Raw genomic sequence first — 24,143 nt, 5'->3', positions numbered from 1 at the left:
TTCTAGGTGTTCTTGAGGCAAGCTAGCTCAGACCAATGGGCACCTCCAGGCAGAGACTCCCGACCTTCACAGAGTCCTGTGTGCCTGGCTCCTGCCTCAAAGAGCAGCTGGAAACTACTGTGGACATAGGTGGGTGTAGTAAAGGACAAGGGGTGCCCAAGAGGAGTGCCCTAGAAGCAAGAGGGTAGAGAACTCACCCCACATTGACTGGGGGACACACCCCTCCTTGCACACTCATGGTGACAGCCATACAAGTGATCGCGGGTAGGTACAGGAAGTGAGGTATGGCAGTTGTAGGGAGCTGGGGGTGGTGAGTGGGCCTGTGCCATTGACAGAGCTGGCAGTTCCTACCCTCTGTGACTCGGGGCCCAGGGCAGTTTCCATAGGACTCTATTCTCGCAGCTCAGGACCTCTGCAACTCCTGCTCACCTAACTTTAGAGACCAGCTCCCCAGCCACCTCTGGCCAACACAGCTCCTCTCTTCTGGCTGGGAGAAGAGAAGGTCCTGTGGGCTTGAGGCAGATCTTGGAGCAATCCTGGAGCTCCTCCACCTGGGGCACCACTATACCGATGGGCAGAAGCCTTTTCTCCCTGGAGCCCACTCATGTCCAACCCTGAAGGGGCAGGAAGTTGCCCATCTCTTGGGCTGTTGTCTGTTCTCCTCCTGGGAGTCCCCATCCTCATCAAGTGCACCATGGGGGAACAGAAAGTCACTCATCAAAATCTTGCTCCCCTTCCTGTCATCATCCTGGCCCCTTACCATCGCTGGGCCATGTCCTTACCTCCAGCTCTGCATCTCCAGCTCTAACTAGACAGCCTTGGCCTCTCCCCACACCTGCCAGACTGTCACAATGAGCAAGGCCTCTGGAGCCATTGACAGACCTTTCCCTCTGTGTTGGAAGCCAATTTCACTTTGTCCTCCCAGACCTGGTCCAAGGGCCACATCAGCCACCCAGACTCTGAGCTGGGGTTGGTGCTTTGCCCAGCTCCTACCTGCCAGCCCTGGAGCAACATGTAAACACCACTGTCACAGCTATCTCCAGGGGTGACACCCTCCTGGGAGCAGGACAGAACAGAGGTCCAGCATCTTTAATTTCGACATTTCAACTTGCCTAGAGCAAAAGCCTAGGGGTAATGTAAGCCCACAACCCAGCTGCAGATTCAGGATGTGGCGCAATCCATCCCAGAGAAGGTGGCTCATTAGTTTAGAACATACTGTGATCCGAAAGACTCCGGGATTTCTGAGAGTCTCCCATTCCTATGCATAGTGCAGGCCCTGCTGCTGGCCCAAGCTAAAAGTAAGGTAGAAGAATCATGGAAGTGGAAACTCAGGAAGAGAAGGGGCAAGAGGCAAGCTGAGGCCGAAGATGTAGGCAGAGACTGCCTGAGGGCTTCCCAAGGAACTCGATTTTAGATTCTCAGTGAGCAAAGTCTGCTCTGGGGCACAATGCTGTCCTCATGGTACCCCAGTGGGAAAACACAGACCCAGAGGCTCTGTATGGTGGCCCGAACAAAGCAACAGGAAAGAGGCAGTCCAACTACATGGAAAAGGTGCAGAGGACACTGGTGGCTGGGGCTTTGGAACCTTGCAAGTCCTATGTGGAAAGGACATCAATAAAATTGTTAAATATCTAGGCAACCAAGCCTCTGTGCCCTCACTATCCATCTCATGGCCTGGAAGGAAGTGGGCAGTCTTCCATGTTTGCTGGATGAATTTTGTCGTAGCTTCCAACTCTCAGGAGTGCATTGGAAGAGACAAGGAACTGCCACCTGGCTCACCTGGAACTGTAGGCTCTGCCCCAACAGCAGGAGTGGGGCCAACATGGCTCCTCCTACTCTTCACTGCCCAGGACAGGCCTGGGACCCAGGTCCAGGGCTGCCCTGTATCCAGAGCCAGAAAGCGGGGTGGGGGTGGGGGACACCTGTGGGAGGCACCTGGATCCCCAGAGCAAGGAGGCTCCCTTGGTGCCTTCCACTTCAACTCCCCCAATCTCAGCTGTCCTTGGTCTCTAGTATTGACAGTACTTCTAGGCCTTTAGCACTCAGCACTGTTGGCTACTAAGGTTTGTTTCTGGTTGCATAATGAGCAAACTGAATAGAAAGCAAACTCTGAGAGCCAGCAGGGAGCCGTTTGGGGCCTGGAGAAGAGGGCGACCTAGCCAGAGCCCTAAGCCTTGGGGAGCTGTGGAGGAGGTGAAGTAGGGAGGTCTGCTCAGCAGCTTGGATGAGGAGGCAGAGATGGGCTCAGTCTTCCACTGCAAGAGGGATCTGAGCTGCCCCAATGACTCTACATGGGGCATGTGCATGGCCAGAGGCAGCCACCCATCCAAGAAAGGGACAAAGCAGGACACCACCAGGCCAAAGAGACTCCACCACCACAGAGCATCTGCTGTCCACAAGGACAAGCACCGTTTATTGCAGTCACATGAGTGGGCCCAGCTGGGGGCTCGGGCAGCATCCCACACTGGTAAGGGGCATGCCCCTCTCCCGGCCACATGCAGTCAAACACTCCAGCAGAGTCCAGAATCAGTTGCCACATCCCTCAGTTCAGCCATGGTCCCTGAGCCATAGACAGGTCACCTCTAGGAGCAGCCAACAGGGCAGCCACAACACTGTCGAGTTAAGTAATCGAGGGCAGGATGTTGCAGGGCCCAAGGCCGGGCCTTCAGTCCTGTGAAGGTGTGGGAGGGGGGCTATCTAGCTGCACACCCCCTAGGCCACAGCCTCCATTTAGGCTGTGTTCAGAGTCCCACTTGGACAGCCTGGCCTCAGACAGGCCTTACAAAGCCTGGGCTCAACCTGCTGACTTTCAGAAGAATTTTAGGCAAAATAAAACAAAATCAGATCAACCCGAGGGACTCTGGACCAGGAATCCATCCCTGCCAGAGAGGCAAAGGAACAAAGCCTCTAGCCAGCCTTTCCCAAGCCACCAGCATTCAGGAAAAGGCTGGACACGTCCACACCGCAGCCCAGGAAGGACAAGGCAGCAGAGTTCACAGGACTCCTTTATATTAAAGTTTATTACATTTGGAAAATCTACTGTACAGGGAAAAACCCATTGGATTAAGTAGAGTTTTGCTAAAAGCAAAAGACTATCACTCTTTGGGAAACATCCCTGACTCCAGCCCAGGAAGCAGCTGCAGCAGCCAGAACACTTGGTTCTCGGTGGAGGAGCCAGTAGCAGTGGTGCCTGTGACACCTCTTGCCAGCTTCCAGGAGGCAGTGTCCCTAGAGACAAGGCCCAAAGCAGGAGAGTGCCTGGCATCACTGCCACCCTGCACCCCGCCCAGTCCTCTCTCCTCCAGGCCAGCCTGAGGGCCAGGGCTAGATGCCCTCCGAGGCCCCTCCAACGTCACAGTGACCTGACCCACTCTGTGGCCTTGAGTTCATGGACACAAGCAGGATTGCTCAAGAGGTGGCTGCCCCAGACCCCAGTGCCTGGACTGGCCAGCCCGCCAATAGGCCAGCAGAATCGGAGCCACCAACCAGATGCTCCATACCCTGCTGTACATGAGTGATGAACTCAGAGACAACACACAAAATAACCCTGTGCTTGGCTTTCAGATTTGGTTCTCCTAGTTAAAACAAAAACATAAACACATCTTCTTAACCTTGATGCGCTCTCCTGGAAGTAGATTAGGGTAGCAAGGTAGGGGAATACCAAATCAACTGGCTTAACTTACCTGGGGAGTAATGAAGTCTATGGGGCCTACCAACAGAGAAACTAGCAGAGACATGTGCAAAAACAAGTTGGCATCTAGATGAGGCCTCCCCACAGTGAAAGTGAATCCCGATGGAGCCTGAATGCCACCCCGCCACGGCGGCCCCCACCCCAGCCCGCCGTCTGTACAGTAAGTGCTACGGGGTCGGCAAGTTCCCCTCCCCAGGATCCTCAGCCACAGCAGGCCATCCAGGTCCAAAGCAGTGGGGTCCCCTTTTTCACCACGGCTGGGTCTGGGAGGGGTTGCTCCAGTTTGGAGAAACTGAGTCAGAATGGTGTGATGCCAGGCATAGATGTGGAAAAGTCACAGGCGAGAAAACCTCGTGCCCAAACCTCCAGGTGGAGATCAGAGAAGCAGAGTGAGCTCCCAGCACACACCGGGGTAGGACCATCCAGAGGGCCCAGTGCCAGGGGGGCAGCATGGAGGCAGGGAGGCCAGGGCCTGCAGTTCTTCTTGAAGAGGCAAGTGGGGGCCGAGTGAGCGGCAGGGGCATGGGGAAAGTGTCCTCAGGCATAGAACTCCTCCTGCTTGGTTGGCTTCTGGTAGGCACCACCATTGGCTTGCTTGGGCTCCTCCAAGGAGTAGCTGCCCTCGTCCTTCTTCTTCATCCGGTATAGCATAAAACCCACCAGGAACACAGCGAAGATGAGCCCCACGAGGCCTCCGGCAATGACCCCTAGGGCAGGTGAACAGGCCAGCTCAGCTCACTGTGTGAGGGTCAGCTGCAGTCCCTCCCCTGGGGCTGGGCAGCAGGCAGGGGCTGAGGATGGCCAGCTCCCCCAGCCCAGCCTCCTCCTCACACTCACCTCCCAGCACCTCCTTCCTGTCCAGGAGGCCCTGTGAGGCCCCCTGATCCACAGGAGATTCGCTCCGGTCGTCAGGCTCCACTGCAGCCACAGCCACGTTCTCTCCAGATGTGTCAAAGGTGAAGTCCTGGGGGAGGAGGACAGGCTGAGCAGGTGCCACTGCCACAAGCTCCCTCCAGGACAAAGCCTTGCCCTGCTCCCCTCACTGCACCGCACCCTGGCTGCATCAGGGCAGGTAAAAGTGATACAAAGCACGCACTCGCACACTTTTGTGAAAACACTTATTTGGGAAGCCCTCTCCCCGTAACTTCTGAGGGCTCCTGCCCTGACCCTCCAATGAGTCAGTCCATCCTGCCATGGGTAAGTGTTATGGTTTGTGTCTAGTTGTCCCCCCAAAGCCTCATGCAGTCATGGGGTGAGGACTTCTAGAGTTTGTGTTAACTCATGATCCACTGGGATTATGTGTGATCCAAGGCTGGGATTATGGGTCTTAGTACTGCTGGGATTACCCATAGGTGGGTAAGTACTGGGAAGTACCCATAGGTCTGAGTACTTCCCCTACCCTGGGGCAGGTAATTTGCATTACAATGTAAGGTGGGAAGAGAAGCTAGCTGCTTGAGCTGCTGCTACCCCTTCCCTTGCACTCTTGCTCTTTGCCGCCACCATGAAAGGTTGCTTTCTGCCCTGTGCTGCTCTGCCTTGAGCCCAGCTGAGTATGGACTGAAACCTCCAGTAACTGTGAGCTAAATAAACCTTTCCTTCCTTCATTTTGAGTGTCGGATATTTGTCCCAGCAACGAGAGAACAGTAACTAAGACAGTAAGGCAGAGGAAGGCCCTGCGCGCTTGGCTTCTGGGCAGGGGCACAGCGTGCTCACAGGACACAGTAATGGGACCCACACCAAGCACCGAGCCGCTCACCTGCTCCCCAGAGCCTTCTCCCGCTGGCAGCTGATGGGAGGGTCCCTCCTCGGCAGTGCTCTCGGTGGCAGAAGGAGGTGTATCCTCCACACTGGAAGCATGGCCATCAGGTTGGCCAGCTGCTGCAGGAGCCGTGGTCTCAGCTTGGCCAGGGTGTATGTCCCTGGGGGGCTGGGAGGTGGTGGCCTCCTGGGCAGTGGTGGCTCCAGACACTGAGGCCCCCTCGGTGGTGGGGAGCTGCGTGGGCTCCCTGGGCTCAGGGTTCACCTCCTTCTCCAGGGCGGTGATGTCGGGTCTGGCCTCTGAGATCACAGCCGCCTCTCCCTCCTCATGCCTCTCTCCAGCTGGTAGGATGGGGGTGGAGAAAGCGGTGGCCTCCCTGCCGCTGGACTCTGGAGCCGTAGGCATGACTGGCAGGAGCCACGTGTCCTTCCAGGTGGAGGGGGTCTGCTGGGATGTGGTGATGTCTTGCAAAGTACCTGAAGCAGGGCCAGAGCACAGTGTGTCAGGAAGGCTTGGCCCGGGGGACCCATGCCTGTGTCCACAGCCAGCAAGGAACAGACCCCCTCCAGAGAGAGCACACTGACTCAGTTTGCAGAACCAAAAAAAAGCAAACTGCCTTTTCCCACTGCAGCTGCCCAGGGATAGCCCTAACTCTAGAGCCAGGAGGAAGAACCCAGGGCCACTTGGGGAGGACTTTCAGGATGGTCAGAGGGAGTGGGGCAAGGCACACACCCTGCCTGGCCTCCCCTGGGACGGGTGCTGCTTCCTGCCACCCGACTCTCAGGCCTCAGCTCCATGCTGAGCTCTTGCTCCTCCTCTGAGGCCCCAAGATCCTTGATACAGGGCATGGGGAACTCGGGAAGGGAAAAGACGGCAAGTGTCCACCAGCAGGCTTTGTGTGGCCTTGCAGCTCTCAGCCTATGCACTGGGTTCTATCCCCATTTCACAGGTGGTAGCCAAGCATGGTGGTACATGCCTGTAATCTCAGTACTGGGGAGGCTGAGGCAGGAGGATCGCCATGAATTTGAGTGCAGCCTGGCCTACATGGTGGGTTCAAGGCTAGCAAGATCTTGTCTCACAACAACCAGAAGCTAGATGGGAACACAGAAGCTCAGACGAAGCACGTAGGCCTCCCAGGGCTGGTTCCAAAGGCTGCCCAGTGAATGAGAACGTGTTTTTTGGGAATGCATTTCTCCTTCCTGCCAGCGCAGCTGGGTGAGGACAGGGAAACCACCCAACCTAGCTCTGACCATGTCCTCCTGCTGCCATCCTGGGAGCCGTGTCAGCCTTACCTGCACCTGAGCCGGAGAAGGTGTCAGAGTCATCCCCGGAGCCATCCTGGTCTTCAGGGGGCACATTCGTAGCCACTATTTGCTGAAAAGGATCAGAGAAGGGCATGAGCCACAGCCTGTCCCACACAACTGAAAGGACATCCCCAGCCCACACAGCACGGGTGACCCATGGAGGGCACCCTTGCCTCTGGCTCTGGGGCCTCAGCTCTATGCAGCCTTCAACCTTGCACCCCAGAAACTCTAACAACAGCCCACATGGGGCCAAGGCTCTCCCATGATGAACTTGGGTCTGGTCAGCAGCCCAGGCTTCTCAGAAAGCACACAGGATGTTAACAGAGCACCACTCAGCCCTACACTGAGAATCAGTCTTGGAGGCCCTAGCCAGGGAGCTTTGAAACACTCCCAGAACCACCCCAGGATGATCTGACCAGGAGAAGCAGCCTCCAGTGGTGGGGGACACCAGGTGGGCGGGGTCACGGCAGCACAGGTGGTGTGGGAGAGCTCCTAAACTCAGGGCAGCCCCAGACCCAGCCTGAGGGCCATTTCCTCACCACAGCAAGGATGCGGGAAGGAAGGACAGAGCACCTCTTGGCCTGGGCTCCACTGAGGCCAGGCTAGGAGGCTCTGTGTGGAGGGGGCGCCAGGAAATGAGGTGGGGATGTGGCTCATCCTGTCCAGCCCAGTTCCAAGAGACTGGCTGACCTGCAAGACGGAGGACAGGAGCGTGGAGGAGGCAAAGCAGGGTGGAGGGGGCCTGGAGATCAGGTCAGCAGCTGAGGGTAGGAGGACCCAGCAAACAGGTGGCAGGAAAGGCAGCTCTGAGTCCTGCTGGGCAGTGAGACTTTGGCTCTGACAAGCATCCATCTCACCAGCCCATCAGGAATCGGAATAAAGAATGAGCAAAGAAACAGAATGGCATGGTTCAACTGGAGGCATTAGAGACCTCTGACCTCTGCCACTTGCCAGGTGAGTGGCCCCAGGCCATCATTAAGCCTCTTAAAGTCTCAGTTTCCCCACCTGCAAATGGAGCCCCTAAGTACATCTGCATCCCAGGACTGGGGCAGGACTGTTGGTGGCTACAGTCCAGGAGGCAGGGCCACCTCAAGGTGGCCCAAGAAGCCACCACAGGCCTGGCCACAGGGCCACAGCCTCACTCTGCAGGTGTTCTCCCAGGAGCCCATGCAGAAGCTTGCTTCAGCCAGGAGCAAAACCGAAAGGCTAGAAATAGCCCTGCATTTCCTTCGAAAGCACAAAAGCCACACTGTGCCTTCCTCCCCCCCAGGAAAGGTGCTGGCCTCCGAAGGGCATTCACGGCCCATCCACAGTCCACTGCGGCCCATCCACAAGGGAAGTCCACCCCTTGTCCCACATCAGGCCACATTTGTCTATACCACCCAGAGGGCACTTCAGATACAGCACCCAGCCTTCAGCAACAGGGTGGGGGATGGCTATGCACATCATGTGCTTAGCCTCTCTGGATGCCCCACTTCACCCTTAGGAAAGAGAGCTCATGCTGGGCAGGAGATCCAGCCTCTGAAGAGGCAAGCCTGGACTGCGCTTGGGAAGAGCAGGACTGGAGACAGGACCAGCGGCCCAGGTGAGCAGCAGACGCAGCCAAGGCCAGGGAGACAGGCTAGAGCCCAGGTCCAACCCAAAGCTGGAAATGCAGGAGGCTGGCCTCTCACCTACAGGAGAAGCCCTGGCAGGTTAAGTTTCCCAAGAGCAGGGCTGCTACAGGCTAGATAAGAGGACTAGGTCTACCCTAGAAACAATTTGTTCCCTGGGCTCTGCTCAGCTTATCCCTGTGTGATCTTGTTTACACAACAAGCTCTTAAGCAAACCCATTTTCCACTGAAACTGGCAGACCAGTTCCTGGCCTGGGGTGGCCAATCTCCTCTCCCAGCCCCCAGTTTTTCTGAAGCTGAGGGGCACCAATCCCCTCCAGCTGAGACTTTCTACAAAAGCATCTCAGAAGGGGAAAAGATTTTGGATCAGCAGAAACCACCAAGTTCAAACCTGAATTACTACCAAGGTGCCAGGTGACCCTGGAGTTCAGGGTGTGACTTCTGGTTTAGCAGGCTTACTGGGCTCCCACATGCAACAAACTGCCATCAAGACCTCACGGGGTCTCCCAGGCGTCAGCTCTGACCTGGATCCTTCCAGAATGCTTGGCCACTGCTCAGGGCTGTACAGAGACAGGTGGGCTCAGCCAGCCAGCCTTGTACCTCCCAGACCCCTGGAAAACCAGCTGCTCACAGAACAAATCAAATACCTCCTGATAAGGAAGGTCTCCACCCTCATGGCTTCTGTTCTCCAAAGCAAGGGCTCCTTCCCCACCCATAGCACAGACCCTAGAAGCTCAAGTGATTTGATAACACAAAGGCAGAAGGTTGTCTCTCCTATGACTGGGGTTTCATGGGTGTGACACAGGGGTCTGGGGAACCAGGAGTGATGGCCTCTCTGTCTTGGTCATGTGGGGCTTTGTGGAAGGACCCTGGAGAGAGGCCCAGCAGGGAAGGTCAGAGGAAACACTTTCCACCCCTGACCTTTTCATTCCTAACACTGCCTGAAGGTGCAGCAGGCAGGGCTCAGATTTGCATCTCCAGATTTGCATCTCTGGCAGATAAGGAGCACAGTCTCAGAAACGCAGCCAGCCAGCCAGCTTCCACGCTCCTGGTGCTGCGCATTTCCTTGCCATCCTTTGCCCTGCATGCAGCCCTAGGCAGGCACCACTCCGTGGCCAAACCCATCCATTTTAGGATGAGTTCACTGTGATAAGATTTTTCAGTGTGGTCACAGGCTCTAGGAGTTATGGGATAAGGGCTTCCCAGAGCAGGACTCCTGAGCCCCACCCTGTAGCTAAAGCATTCAGGTGCCTGCCCACCTTTTTAAAGGGGCAAAACAACATCAGGGAGAGAAATTCTTCATCCTGCTGCCAGTCACACCTAGGAACACATCTGAAGTCTGGGCAGAGTGCTGGCATGGAAGCTTCTAGAAGGCAGATCCCAGCCTCACACTGGCCGGAAGAGAGCCCCCGCCTTGGCAATGTCAATGTGAGCAAGCCCATCACCCAGGCCACCCAGGGCTGCAGGATGGGCTGAATCTCTAGGCATGAAAGCGCCTCAGCTGTTGCAAGCCAGGGTGTCAAGCAGGTGTCCTCAAATTCAACTGAGTCTGGCAAACACTGGTGCTAATTAGAGGCGCTGATCCCCTCCCCCACCCCCCACCTCTTCAACCTGCAGCCAAGTCCAACCAGCACCCTAAAACACTAACGCATCAGCTGCTGCTGGGCTCAAGTGATGAATAAGATGTAGATCCCTGGCAAAGAAAAACCTGCATTGACTTCCTAGGATCATACTGCCTTTTCAACCAATGTGTTCTTTTTTTTTTTTTGCGGAACCGGGGATTGAACTCAGGTCCTTGCACTTGGCAGGCAAGCGCTTATTCTACTTCAACCAATGTGTTCTAAATGTAAGGAAGTCAATGTGTTCTAAATGTAAGGAAGTCACAGGATTTTGACATTCAGTGGGGTGCTCAACTTCAAGAGTCTGGGGCCATCCTCCAGAGGTACTGGGGAGAAAAAAGGATAAGAAACCTTTTGGCTTTGGGGCCCTGACAGAGCTCCTGCCCCCTCCCTCACCGGAGCTCACCCCCAGATTCCCATCCAGACAGGACTTCAGGAAGGGGGAGCTGTAGAGGCTGGAGTACAATGGGCCACCTGCTGGACCCAGGAGAGGGTAAGAGGATGGCAGCCCAGGGCAGGAACCTGGGCAGGGCGGGGCGGGGCGGAACCTCTGCATGTTAGTGGGAAGGAGGTGAGCCCTAGGTTGCTTGCCTGTCCCATCCTGCTGCAGTAACAAAGCCCTGGCTTCTGTGGGTAGGAGCAGAGTCACTGAGTCAACAAGTCCCCTTAGTCACAAAAGCAGGGACAAAGAGCTGCCTTTATCAGCGGAGCAGGACCACAGCCTTCCCTAAGCAGCCAGGACCCCAGGCTGTAGCACTGGCTCTGGGCTGGGGGTGGGGGTGGGGGGCCCAGACAGGTCCAGATCAAAATGGAGAGGACCCTGTCTCCCCCACCCCCCGCAGGATAAACACCCATTACTCCCAGTCTACTGCATTCCACGCCACAGCAAGCAAGCGAGGAAGGATTAAAGACATTTGCAGTACTTATAAATCAGTTTCTTGGGAGTTTTGTTTTGTTTTTGCAGTACTGGGCATTTAACTCAGTGCCTTTCACACTGACCTACATTCCCAGCCCATTTTTAATTTTGTTGTTGTTGTTGTTTGTTTTAATTTGAAAGAGTGTCTGGCTAAATGTCCCAGACTGGGCTTGAACTCACAACTCTCCTTCCTCAGCCTGTAAAGTGCTGTTTTACAGGCCCACAGTCCTGTTGCTTGATCAGATCGATGAACCTAAGATGCAGGTGCCTTCCTGTCCCAGACACTGCACTCTGGGCCTGTGGTCTTCACCTCTCCACCCAGCACATCTACACAACACACCACACTGGCCTCAGGTGACAGCCAAAGCATTACCTCCCTCCTGTGGCCCCAAGATCACCAGGAGATAGCATCAGAGTCCCCTGGGCTGCAGTCCAAGACTGACCCTGCCCATGTAAGAGGGGAACTTGGGGGTCCCAAGTCTGCACTTTGAGAACAGTGGCCTAGAGAGGAGAGACCCAAGGCCAGGGGCTGTGCAGACTGTGCTCAAAGACAGGACTCCACAGAGCCACAGAGTCCCCAAACAGCCATGGGTAGAGCAAGCAGGAAGGCTCTGAGCGCCTCTCCACACTCCCAATGAGTTCACTTGGCAACCAGAACCCTGTGCTGGCCCAGCACCCTCAGCAAGAGCTAAGGAAGCCCTGACCTTCACAGGCCTGGCCCCAGAAGGAAAGCAAGGCGCTGTTCAGGCCGAGGCTGACCTAGGACAACCTCAGCTCTCCAGCCCTACACCTCCTCATCAGCAGCTCTGCCGGTGACCTCACTGAAAGCAGCAGGAGGGCGCTGCTGGGGCCACGATGCCCCAAATCACCATTTCCAGTCTCCCCAACACCTGCCCACTCCAGGAAGGAAGGCCCTGGTGGCACCACCAGCATTTCCAGCTGAGAGGCAGTGATTTATCAGTTCCCAGTCTCTGCCAAGTCAAGTCAGGACCTGTCAAGGGAGGGTGACAGGCAGGGAGGAACGCCTGGCTCAGGGCAGGGCCCAGAGAGGGGGCACCTAGGACACCCCACCTTACCACAGCAGTCCTTACTCTGCCACTCTTGCCCTGGGACTCCAGGCTGGGTGGGGTGGACAGCACAAAGGACTTGGTTTAAAAGCCCCCCTCCCCTTATTTATGAAGACCTGCTCAGAACAGAACTGCCTCTTCAGTAGTTTCAGACAGGAAACCCAAGGGCTCTTTCCCATGCACCATGCTCCATGTACTTCCTCTTCTCAGAGGAACCAGGCTGTCCATGGGGACAGGTCCCTAGCCAATGCCAGCATCCCTGCCCAGCCCATGGTGCTGACCCCGCACCTCTATCCCCTTGTTTCACCAAGGCCAGGACCAGCCTCAGACCAGTTCTGTGGCTGCTCCTCTTGGGCCAGAACCCAGCTAGGCCCAGGAGGCCACACTCACCCTTGATGAAACAAGGCCACTAGGTCCACATGCAGCCACCCTCCCCAAAGGAGCTGCCCCTGGGAGGCAGTGGCTGAGGGTCTAGGCTGTAAGACCCTAGGCACTGACTGCCATGGGGTGCCTGGAACAGTCTGGGCTCTGTTCCTCACCAATGGGGTGAGCTCAGGGACTCCTGCCTCAGCTGCCCAGACATTCAGTGGGCTTTGGCCAACAGTGGCAAAGGGTTTGCAGCTTCCACTCTCCAGAGCCCAGGGGCAGGGGCCATGGCAGGGGCAGTCCTCAGACAGTAAGAAGGCCAGCTGAGGAAGGGGACACTACCACTACATCACTGTCACCCCTCTGAGCTTCCAAAGAGTCACGACCCAGGAAGGGTGCTGGAGGTGTCCCAAACTAAGGAGACTTGGGGACACAAGAGCAGAGGCCTGCAAAGCCCCAGCCTCCCCAGCCCGACTGCCAGACTGCCCCAGGGAGCCCAGCACAGCATACTGTCCCTCCCCACCAGAGCACCTGACACCACCAGCTTAAGGGTTCGATATCTGGAGTATGGGGACTTCTAGTGACAGCATCCCTCAACAGCTAAATAAAGTGCCCTCGAGTTTCACAGAAGCAGAAACTACAACTTTCGACACACCTGCAGCCAGCTGGGACTCCAGCCAGCTGTGGGAAGTATGGCAGAGGCAGGTACTTCAACCGTGTCACCAAAGCTTCTTTCTCTAGGTCCCTGCAGTTATACAATAGCCTCTTGACATAAAAACACTTCCTGGGAAGGCTGAGGGGCACTAGCCCTTCATACTGTAGCATAAACCAGTACCCTATGGGGGGAGAGGCCAGTTCTGGAGCTGGGATATCGGGACTGGGTAGGAGCTATAGACAGAAGGAAAGAACCACCAAAGGGAGGCTGCGTGATGCCAAGAACAAATTTTTTAAGCTTTGTCAGAATGTGGATAGTAACAGCACCCTACCCGGGAAAGAGACCAATTTCCTTTGCCCTCCCTATGAGCCACAGATGGACATGGCCTTCATCCCATGGATGAACGTGGGGCTGGGCTGGGAATGCACCCCATAGGTAGAGCACAACTAGGAATGGGAAGGCTGGGTGCTGACAAGCCTAGGGCGCAGCACCCCAACATGGCCCCGTGGCAGCCGGCCTGGCCTGTCCCTGAGCAGCAGACACAGGTCAGCCATGGAGGCCTGGAGGCTGGCGTGCCCAGGCTAGGTACACAGCTGCTCACCCCGCTCCAGAGGACGGGGAGAGGTGTGCCACCCTCCACGCCCAGGGCTGAGCTATACCACGCAGCAGCCACTGCACAAGATACCCCATCCCTGGCAGCCCAAAGGCCTAGGAAAGAGAGGTAGCCTCAGCTCAGGGGCAACCCCAGGACACAGGGCAGAAGAGCCTATGGATCTGGCCTGGGCCTGGAGTCCAGTAAAGAATGGAATCACCAAATCAGGTCCCAAAAGGGAAAAAACCATAGCAGCAGCTACTGTGGACTGCAAAGGGCCAGAAGGCTCCCTGCATTAGTCTTCTCTTTCATGTTGCCTCTATCTCCACGCCCATCTCATGGATGAGAACAGTGAGGCAGACACCATCCCTGTCCACCAGCACGCAGTCACTGAGAGGCCAGCAGCCTTGCTCAGTTGGCCTGCTGCCAAACTGCTTCATAGAGGAGCCACGGGCTCCCGACTCTCAGCAGAACGCAGCCTTGGTCACCACGTGGCTCAGGGGACAGGCCCACCCCACCCACAGCCTGGCATCCACAGAGGCCTGGCTCCTCCCAGGGTAGCCTGGGCCCCAGTGCAGTGCTGCGTGGGTTTGCCTGGCCTCCTCCCCAGCCTGATGGCTCAGGCTACAGGGCTCAAGTCAGGAACAGCCTCAGGCAGAGGCTCAGGCAGAGACCATGGTGTGCTGGCTCAGAGTTCTGAGAAGAGGCAAAGGCCGTATCTGTCTGCTGCACTGGGCCATTCACATGGACAGGTCCACTCTCCCGGGGTGGCCACTGGGCTCCTGCGGAGCATGCTGGCTCTGCTTCCCCAGACTTAGCAAGGCAAGGGCCATGGGGGTACCACAGGCCTGCCTCCACAAAATCTGACAGCCTCATCTTACAGAGGAGGAAACTACAGTACAAAGAGGAGGCATTGTCGACCTATATTCTATAGGAAATGATGAAGGTATGCGCAATCCCCGTGGCCAGGGCGCCACCCAGCACTTCTTGCCCCAGCCCAGGTCTGGACCCAAAGCAACACCCAGATGGCCCCTGCCATCAGGCTGCAGGGCCCCAGAGGGTGTCCTTGAAGTGGGCAGACCCTGGCAACCAGTGGGAAAGGCACCCTGAGAGAAACCCTCTCTCTAGCTGGAGGATGCAGGAGAGCACTGAATCCTGAGTGTCCTTCTCACTATGCTCACCCAGCCCAGACAGGGGCCCATAGGGGTCAGAACTCTGTTCTGACAACTCCCTGAGCCAGGATGCCAGTCCTGCCTGACTCAGCTATGGAGCTTCAGGCCTTCTGGGAGGCTACATTAGCCAGGCCTCACCCCAGACCTCACCGTGCTTTTGCCCCAGGCCTCATTCCCTCAGTGCCTGTGGGGTTGGGGCAGGGGCGCCAATCTGGAAGAGACACAATCATTGCCACGGCAGCACTGCACCCGTGGGTGGCTCTGGGAGAACTGGAGCCACAGCAGCCCACAGCAGTCTCGGCGCCTGCTGAGACAACCCACAGCCCGAGGCCCTGCGAGCCCGAACCTGACAGCTGTGTCCGCCCAGCACTCCTGGGAGACAAGCCCGCGAGGCCCAGAGCTTCCTGCATAGCAGGGGTGTGGGGAAGCTGCGGCGGCTCTGCACAGGCCAGACACAGGAAGTCCTGGCCAGGTAAGGCCCCTGGCACATCCAGGGTCATCCCCAATAAGGGTGGCCAGAGTTAGGTCCTAACGGCCTCTCTGGACCCACTGTGCCAGGGCACGCTAAGTAGGATCCTGTAGGAGTCCTGTCATCCTTCTCACATCCCACTGTCCCATCCTGGGACTGGTCCCAGAATCCTATCTCCTCCACCTGCCAGTTCTAGGACCCCCTTCTGTTGCCCAGCCCCTAGGCTTCAGGACCCCAGACTGGGGTCTTACAAAGGGAAGGGCAGGAGGACTCAGTAAAGTGCATGTAGCCACAGAAGGCCCTAGGCAGCCCCTGGTGAGACAACTAAAAAATCTCAGTTACTGCCATGGTGCCAGGAAGGCTTTCTCACCAGCTTTGGGGGCCTGTGGTGCCCAGCATGGTCCTGGAGCATCCTGGCTTCCTGACAGCTCTGGCAGCCCCATCAGAGACCCCCAAATACTTCCCATGCCAGAGAGCAGCCTTTGCGTCTGTGGTTTGCACACCAGCCTTCCTTACCACCTAAGCTCCTGAATGGAGACTGCTTTGTGTGAGACACAGGAGGGGCCTGAACTGGTGCGCCCTGCTGGCTAGCTAGTCTGGCTGCAGTGACAGGCACCCTTTCCTCTGCGCCCCAGATGTGAACCCTGCCTACTCTGCAGGTGCTCAGGACAAGGCAGGTAAGACTCAGCCACCCCCAGCATGGAAGCAGAATCCTTCTGGGGCAGCAGGAGCCAGCCAGGGGCCCTAGACAGTCACCAGTCCCACAACACGGCTACCAGCGGCCACAAACAACCAGCCCCTGACCTTCCCGTGGCCCAGATGGGCCCCCTGGTGCCAGGAGAGGCCCACAGCCCCTGCCCAGCACACAGCAGGCGCTGGGTCCAGGCTGCGTGGGTGAGTCTCGGGAGGACCCGTGGGCCTGGCACCATGACTCAGCTGATGAGCACAGCGATAGCCACGCCCGCCTGCCCACTGCCCCAACCTGCCCAGCACAGCTTTCATTCCTGCTGATGAGCGGACCTTGAGGCAGTGCCAGGAGGCCTGGGTGTGTGCAGGGAACACAGCCCGGCCCCGCCCCCAGGCTGACCTGCCCAGCGGCCTCTGTCCATCCTGGTTCCCACGCGGAGCACCAAACCCACCCTCCAGGCAACCTGAGCAGTCCTCCAAAGGCACAGTCCACCCTGCAGGGCCCCTGTGTGCAGCTCCATGTGAGCTCCCAGGGACAATGGCAGAGGGATGTGGAGTCCTTCAGCGGCACTGTGGTCCTCCCAGGACACAGTTTTGCAACCACACAGCTTTCAGATCTGAAGAAGGAAAGTCCTTGAAGGGATGGGAAGTGACCCAAGGGGCAATGACCTGGCCAAGCCACACAGAGTTGGGACAAAGTGGGAACTAGGAAGGACAGGCCTGGCTGCCCCCTCTGTAGGAGAAACTTGCACAGACTTTCAAGCCAGGGACACAGAGACGGTCAGAGCTGCATTTAAATGGGGAAAGAGCTCCAGAAAGGGAGGAGAAAGGAGCAAGCTTCCCAGTTTCTGGAAAGGAAGTTGCAAATAGGTGCTGGTCAGGTTGCCTGAAAGCCAGGCCACAGCCCAATATGCAGGAAAGCCACTGGGGACAGCTGTCAAGCTGCCGGGCAAGGGCCCATGCGGCTGCAGCCTGCACATCTGTGTACGCACACTCGGCCTCTCATGGGGATGTGAGCTCAGGTGAGTCACCAGGCAGAGGAGTTTTTCCCAGGGCTTGAGGCCAGAGAGAGCCACCCTTTACATATAATTAGGCAGCCCACGAAGCCATAAACAGCAGGAGGCTGAAGACCTGGAGGGGCTCCCAGGGGACACATCTGGAACGCAGAGCTCACAGTCACTGGGCAAATAACTGAGTGAAGGACAGGTTCGCCACCCAGTTCCCTCTCCTGCCTCGAGGTCCATAGATTCTCACCACACACTGGCCAGCCCTGCGCAGCTTAGAGCGTAGCAGACCTCCTGGCTTCTTGGATGCAAGGCATGACAGGCAGCAGGGCCCTCCACTGCTTCTCACCCTCCCACCCTGGGGGGCGCCTCCAGATGAGAGCACAGGGTGTTGACCTGGGGTACCCACGCTGGCTCATGGAATGCTGGGGTCTCCTCCAACTGGCTATTTCTGGATGCAATCTTCAGGAGGGCCTTCCGATGGCCCCACCTGGAGCTGGAAATTGCAGGGTCTCCCCACTGTAACTTTGTCTCAGGGGCCTGTGTCCCTAACCTCCCTTCCTGTTATAGGACACTCATGTCACTCAGTGAAAGGTTCCAAAATCCACCCCAGCAGTCCAGCCTCTCCTGGTGAACAGGATGCTGGCACTGAAAGCCTTGCTCCGCTGTGCATGGCGGCACACACCTGCAATCCCAGTACTCAGAAGACTGAGGCAGGAGGTTCACTATAAGTTTGAGGCCAGCCGTGGCCATAGTGAGTTTAAGACCAGCCTGAACTATATATATCATGATCTTATCTCAAAACACCAAAACACAAACCAAAAAAAGCTCTCTTTCCACAGACCCCCGCCTACTTTGATCCCATTCTTTCTTCTAGATAGACTGAGGCAGAGCAACTTCTAACCTAAAATTCTAAAACTGATTGGGGAGCAATCCAAAATCAGTTTTCTCTGGGTCTAGGTAATCACCTAATGACCAGTTCTACTGGCTGCCCCTGTTATGGGGCCTGGCCTGCAGGAAGCAGGAGGTGCAGGTGGTGGCCAGGAATCCTGGTTCCATCACCCCACACGTGCCATGATGTCTACCTCCCAGGCTTACACAGGGGTCTCCTGAGCCCACACATGCCTCCCAGTGCCTGTGAATAGAAGATGGTGTGTCCTGGGTGCTGACATAAGGGCACCATCCCAATAGCCACTTGGCACCAGCCAGGGCAGTGGGAGGCCCCAGACAGACTCCCTGCTCTACTGGACCCCGCTGTCTCCTGAGGAGATCTACCTGATGTCTAGGGCATTGCCCAATGCTTAGGATCTGCTTGAAGGCACTGTGCTAGCTCTGCCCAGCTTAATAGCCCCGTGGCCTCAGAGGACACAACCAGCCCCCAGGTGCTGGCTTCCCAGTGCAGGCAACACATCACACACAGGCACGCGCACACCGCCCTGAGTCTTGGTTCTGCTGCTGCTGCTCCTTGGGCTCTGTAGGCTTTTGCTTCCCCAGCCTAAGTAACAGGGCAATGATGTGTATCACAAAAGTTTCAGGGAAACATTAAACAAGAATGTAGGAAAAGAACCCAGCATGCGATAACAGGCACTCAATAAAGGCTAATCTTAATTGTATCAACAGCTAACTTTCCTTGGTACTTTCATCACAAAGCACTTTCACACATCCATTACGAAATGAATAGGCAAATGACAGAACAGAGCAGGGAGAACAGGTATTATGCTGTTCGTTTGGAAGATGAGGACAACAGACTTGGAACTAAGGTGACTCACTACAGGTTAGGCAGTAAACTAGTGGCAGAGTTGCAACTCCATCCTCGGGTTCTACTGATGCAAAGCATTTCGGTCTGCCAAAGGTGCGGGTGCAGATCACACAGAAATGTGAACTAAAGGGCTGGGGAGATAGCTTAGTGAAATAAGCACTTGCCTGGCAAGCACAAGGGCCTGAGTTCAATCCCGATTCCGCCAAAAAAAAAAAAAAAAAAAAAAAAAAAGAAAAGAAAAGAAAAAGAAATGTGAACTAAAACTCAAACAAAACATGGTTTAGGAGACTGAGACAAGACCAAAGAGAGGGTCAAGGGTTACAAATGGGGGACCTCGCTCATCAGGATGCAGGGTAGGCTAGGCAGGCCAGGCTTCCTAGGGCTGGCCCTGGACCTGCAGAAGACCTGACTGAGGCAGTAGAAACAGGCTTTCTCCAGTGGCTTCCCCCAGGACCTTGCATAGCCTGTCCCTGAAGGGAGCTCCTATGTGCCTCACTCAGCTGGCATCTCTTTGTTACTCTCAGTCCAGGGTGAGCACAGGGGACAGGACAACAGCAAATCATTTGTCTACTTTGCCTCTGTACCTCATAGAGATTCAAGGTGAGGCCCACGAAAGACTGTCCTCAAATCACAAGGCCACTCATTGGGCAAGCACGGGACTCAGCCTATAGTTCTTGTTTTAGAAATAACTTGAATCAAGTTGTTTAGGATCTCAGTACTGGGTCTCAGTATTGCTGGAGAAAAGTAAGCAACTGGAACTAGACAGAAAAGCTGCTACCTTGGGCACACAAATATCACTTCTGGAAATCAGACAGGTAGGAAAGGAAAGAGCAGATCACAACTCACAATGGAGCAGCAGGGGCCGTGGGGCACAGGGCTCACAGCCTCAGCATCCAGAGATTAAACTATGCCTATCACTTTGTTGTTGTTGATAAAGGAAGGGAAATAAGTATCTCAGAGTCCTGCGCACAGTAAGAATACTTTGCAAGTTACTACAGATTCTTAACTTGAAGGAAAAGCCTCAATACCAAGAACACCTCATTCTTAAGGGATTTCAGGAATCTAAAACTTTCCTGCAACAGAAAGGATCTTTCTATAAAACACTGCAAAAAATCAAGCTCCTTCATCCAGGCCCTCTCTTTTCAAGGCCTCTCTGCCAAGGTGCATTCATGAGGTTCCACTACAAGCCACGAAGAGCCACAGGTAGAGACTCACACCCTCCACCTCTAGGGAGCCAGAGCCAGCGGTGACCTCACCTCTGGAAGCCTGAGCTGGGCAGGCGAGGCTGAGGGAAACGTCTCTACTAGTCTGCATAATTAAGGGAGAAGGGATTTTAGGTCTTTCAGGCAGGAGAAGAGAAAAAACAGCAAATTCCAGGACAGGCCATTTTTCCGACTTGGTGGAAACAAAAGGCCACGGGATACAACGTACAGAGACTTTTTTAGAAAAACCTGTTTCAGTCTCTAGGGAGCAGATTTGAGAAAGCTCCTGCCCCAGCAGTCTCCCTGATCCATTCAGAGGCAGGCACCCAGCAGGCACTCCTTACTTTGATGGTCCCAGGAGGATTGTGACCCGATTCCCACAGGAGCCAAAATCAGCCTACTGAGGACTGGGTCTCTGCAATGTGGGTATACCTCCACCTGCATCCAGCAAGTCTTAGTGTCCTACTTCTCTTGGGAGCGAGGAAGGGGCCCCTGGGAAGGTACTTGCTGCCATGTCATGTCCCCACTTTTAACCAAATGCAGACATTCGTTATAAAAGCAAGGGGGCAAAGGCTGAGAAAAAGACAAACAAAACTTTATAAAGTAGAGCAAAAAGAACACCTAAGCTCCATGTTGGAGTCATTCCCTGAGCTTGGGCAATGTCTGGGGCTCAGCAGCACTAAATCCAGAAAGCCTTCCCAGCTCTGGACTCTCCCTCCCTCCTTTCCCCATGGAGGCAGCCTCAGGCTTGGGTCTGCCTATGGTGTCCAAGTTTCTGGGTCAGAAACAGTGTGTTCTCCTGCAGCGTCTGCTCCTGCCCAGCACACAGAAAACCCCAGGAAACACAAACTCAGAAAGGCTGTTGCCAGTTGCCTGGCTTTCATCGACAGCCCCCAGGGTCCCAAGGCCGGCGGAGGACAGCCAGCACCACTCCTGACTGAGGCTGGAAGCAGGTGCTGTCCCTCACCTCCGGAGGCCCAAGGCAGCCTCATCTTGGGCCTGGAGAGTGGAGCAGGAGGTAATGCCAGACGGGCCAGGCAGGCAGGCACGCAGGAAGCTCCCTCTGTCCTCCAGAATGGGAACCAGGATGGCAGGCGTAATCCGAGTCCCAGGGAAACCACAACCCTCCAGGGCTACATCTTAGACCTGAAAGCCGGGAGTGAACTGAAGACAGCGCACAAACCGCAGCCCTCTCAGTTCCTCCAGACTCGTGGGTAAGGCGGGACCCCTACTGGAATTTGAGAAGTCACCTAGGGTGCGCCAGTGCCCGCCTGTACTTGGAGCCAGCTCCCAGAGCTCTCAGAAACTGCCAGCTTCCACGGCCAACGGAAACACTCGCAGAGGGCAGTGGTGCTCGGGCGCCCGGTCAGAAGCGCAGGACCCACGCGTCTCCCCCTGCCACAGCCAGGGAGCCAGGCGGTCCAGATGTGGAGGGGGAGACCGCCACTTCCGGGAGGGAAGCCCCCGCTCCGCACCTCCCTCCACCTCCCAGGGGTGGCCAGAGCGCCTCGCCTTCAGGACCCCCGGGGCCCGCACCCCATTCAGGGGCTGGGGCAGAACACCTAGTAGCCGGCGCTGACACCTGGTGGCCGCCCAGGACCCAGCGGGGGCGGGCGGGCGCGGCGGGGCGGATCCCAGGAAAGGGTTACAGGGGCCGAGAACAAAGCGCCCCCATCGGGAAGGCGGGCTAGCGGACCGCGTCTGGGGCGGGAGAGCCACTTTCTGGGGACTGCCGCAGGCTCTTTGTGGGCCACGTCCTTGCGCGGAGGAGGCCAACCCCCGCCAAGGTGGATACCGCTCCCCACCGCGGGCTCCTCGCCCGAGCTCTACCCGGCCGGCGATGGACAAAGCCAGCCGGGAGGGCGCGTCCCGAGATCCACGCGCGTGAAGGCGCCCGCGCCTCTCCGGGCCGGGGACGCGCCTTCCCCAGCGGCACAACACGACTTCAGCAGCCCGGCAGTTAGGCTCCTCCGATCTCTACGCTCGCTCACCAACTTCCCGGAACCTCCCGCTGCCAGCTCGGCCCGGCTCGCCGGCGGAAGCCCAGGGGTGCCGTGTGCCCCACGCTGCCCGGGACTGGCTTGCGTGGCCGCCGCGCCCGCTCTGCCCGAGGCGCCCGAACTTGCCTGGGCGCGAAGGCGGGCACGGGCTTGGCGCGCGCAGCGGTCAGGTCCGAATTGGAGTCTGCGACGGGGGAGGGGGAGAGGGTCGTGGCCTCGGGGTCACTCGAGAGGCCAGGCCGCCGTGGTACCCCGAGCGAGCGGGACGGGAGCGCGGGATGCCGGGCGCCTCCCGGGGCCGGTGGGTCGAGCCATGTGGAGATGTTTTCCATCGACTCCCGGCACCGAACGGCGGGACCCAACAGGGGCGGGCGCCTGGCTCCGGGGCCCTCGGTCTGGCCCGCGGGGCAGCGCGGGAAGAGCCCTGCTCCCCTCCCCCTCCACGTGCCGCGGCCGCCGGGCTGGGAACGCGGCTTTCTCGGCCGGGCTCGGCCAGGCGCACTCACCGCGAGGGCCGGCTGCAGGCGCAGCGCCAGCGCGCAGACCCAGAGCCACAGAGCCGCGCGCCTCATGCTGCCGGACGGCGGGGCTCGCGGGGCTCCGGCCGGCTTTGCGCTTCTGTGTGGCGAAGGCTACGGGGCGCCGGCTGGAGTCCGGCCCGACCGTGCTTCCTCTGCTCGGCTCTGCTCTGGCCGCACCTCTCCCGCCGAGCTCCGCCTTATAATAAACCCACGGGGCCCGTAGCCTGGCACTAACTAGCCCCCAACCCCCGGCTCCGCCAGGTCTCCTGCCAGCCTAGTCCCCACCCCCTGGGACCCCGCCCCCGAGCCCGCCCCTGCCCCGCCCCGGGCCCGAGTCCGCCCCCTCGGGCTCTACCCGGCAGAACCTCTTCCTCCGCGGCCGAGGTCTCCGGCCCTTGTGGCTCCCGGCGGGCGGCCGGAGTACCCCTTCCCGGTCCGCCTAGGTGTGGAGGCGCGGCCCGTAGGGTAGCAGAGGCGCTCGGGGGCTCAGTGCGAGCCGGGCTCCAGCGCCCTCTGCGCGTGGACCAGGTGCGCAGGACTCCACATTCTCCGAGGGAACACTGGAGTACTCGGAGCCCCGAGGTGATCAGGCCTTCAACTTATGGACACATACTGCGACACATAATCTACACTCGACAGCGCAGGGGCTCCCAGGGCCCCAGCGCGGCGGGTACGAGCCATCACGTCCCCTAGCTCCTCCGGACCTTGCTTTAACCACTTGCGGTCTCAGGAAAAGCTGTTTTCAGAAAGAGGACAATGCCCTCTCTCTTCATAGTCCAAGCTAAAAGGAAACATAAATCCCAGCCTTGTTCCCAAGTGACCTTAGCAAGTCCCTCTAGAGGCACGTCGAGGCCCTTCTGTGAAGCCCTGAGCCTCGGGGGTTAGCATCATCCACTCCTCAGTCCATCCAGGAAGGGGTGGGGGCAAACAGCCACGAGAGCAGGGACGGAGAACCAGACAGGCCTTGCGAGAACCACAGGCTGAAGACCATGCCAAGTGACCTTCACACCCAGACCTGGTAATTAAAGATGCCAAACTCAGGCCCGAGAAGATCCCCTAAGTCTCCTTGACCGCTTAGGACTTCTCCAATGGTTTTCTTTAAAAGAATTAAGGTTTCCTGGGTCATGGTCAGGCAAGAAGAAGACTATGGGGCTAGCTTTTCCACCCATGGTCCAGGTTTTCCCAGTGAGAGAACCTTCTGGGCCACTTGAGCCCTGACTCCTCAGAGGACTTGGAGTGATGGCCCATCGTGGAGCGCTGTACCCTGGTTCTGCCCCTGCTTCTGAACTTTGGAGCCTTAATTTGCCCAGTTCTGGAGAGAGAGAGAGAGAGAGAGAGAGAGAGAGAGAGAGAGAGAGAGAGAGGATCCTTCTCCCAGTTCTTGGGGGCCAATAAGGGTCCCTGGGAGCTTTTGTGATGAGTCAGCATGGTGGAGCTTCCAGGACTGTGCATAGTGGTGCGTGCCTGTAATCCCAGCGCTTGGGAGGCTGAAAACAGGAGGATCACTATGAGTCGGATCTGTGTAGTGAGACCCTGTAGAACCTGTACTAAATACATTTATTTATTTTTTTTTAAAAAAAGGCCCTTCCAAAGGGGTCCGTGGATGTCACCCAGAGGGTGGCCTCGGCTGCTTGAAGGACCTGAAGTCCTCTTCAGTCCTCTCAACCCAGCATGGAGGGAAAATGGGTCAATGGGCCTCATTTTTCTCTTCTTCTCAAAGAAGAAAGGAGGTCAAGGACATATATAT

General features: G+C 57.1%; 1 protein-coding gene across 1 annotated transcript; it reads right to left on the bottom strand.

Moving 5' to 3' along the window:
* Positions 1-2,385: 2,385 nt before the first annotated feature.
* Positions 2,386-22,652, bottom strand: Sdc1 (syndecan 1). The gene is made up of 5 exons (XM_023710941.1): positions 22,382-22,652; positions 6,743-6,824; positions 5,448-5,926; positions 4,529-4,655; positions 2,386-4,398 (listed from the first exon to the last, which is right to left on the bottom strand). Exons 1-5 carry the CDS (start codon positions 22,445-22,447, stop codon positions 4,229-4,231), a joined length of 924 nt encoding a protein of 307 aa, XP_023566709.1. The 5' UTR covers positions 22,448-22,652; the 3' UTR covers positions 2,386-4,228.
* Between the last annotated feature and the right edge of the window lie 1,491 nt (positions 22,653-24,143).

The sequence above is a fragment of the Octodon degus genome, unplaced genomic scaffold, assembly GCF_000260255.1.
Source record: "Octodon degus isolate 3935 unplaced genomic scaffold, OctDeg1.0 scaffold00019, whole genome shotgun sequence".
Classification (NCBI taxonomy): Eukaryota; Metazoa; Chordata; class Mammalia; order Rodentia; family Octodontidae; genus Octodon; species Octodon degus.
Note: the sequence above shows the minus strand (reverse complement) of the source record. Positions and strands in the feature narration are given on the sequence as shown.

Bases quoted from the DNA above. Each gene is read 5' to 3' on its own strand.
- Sdc1 (XM_023710941.1), bottom strand. From the start codon at position 22,447: ATGAGGCGCGCGGCTCTGTGGCTCTGGGTCTGCGCGCTGGCGCTGCGC. The intron at 6,825-22,381 runs GTGAGTGCGCCT...GATCCTTTTCAG, and splicing joins GCCTGCAGCCGGCCCTCGCG to CAAATAGTGGCTACGAATGT. The intron at 4,399-4,528 runs GTGAGTGTGAGG...CACCTGCCCTAG, and splicing joins CAGGAAGGAGGTGCTGGGAG to GGGTCATTGCCGGAGGCCTC.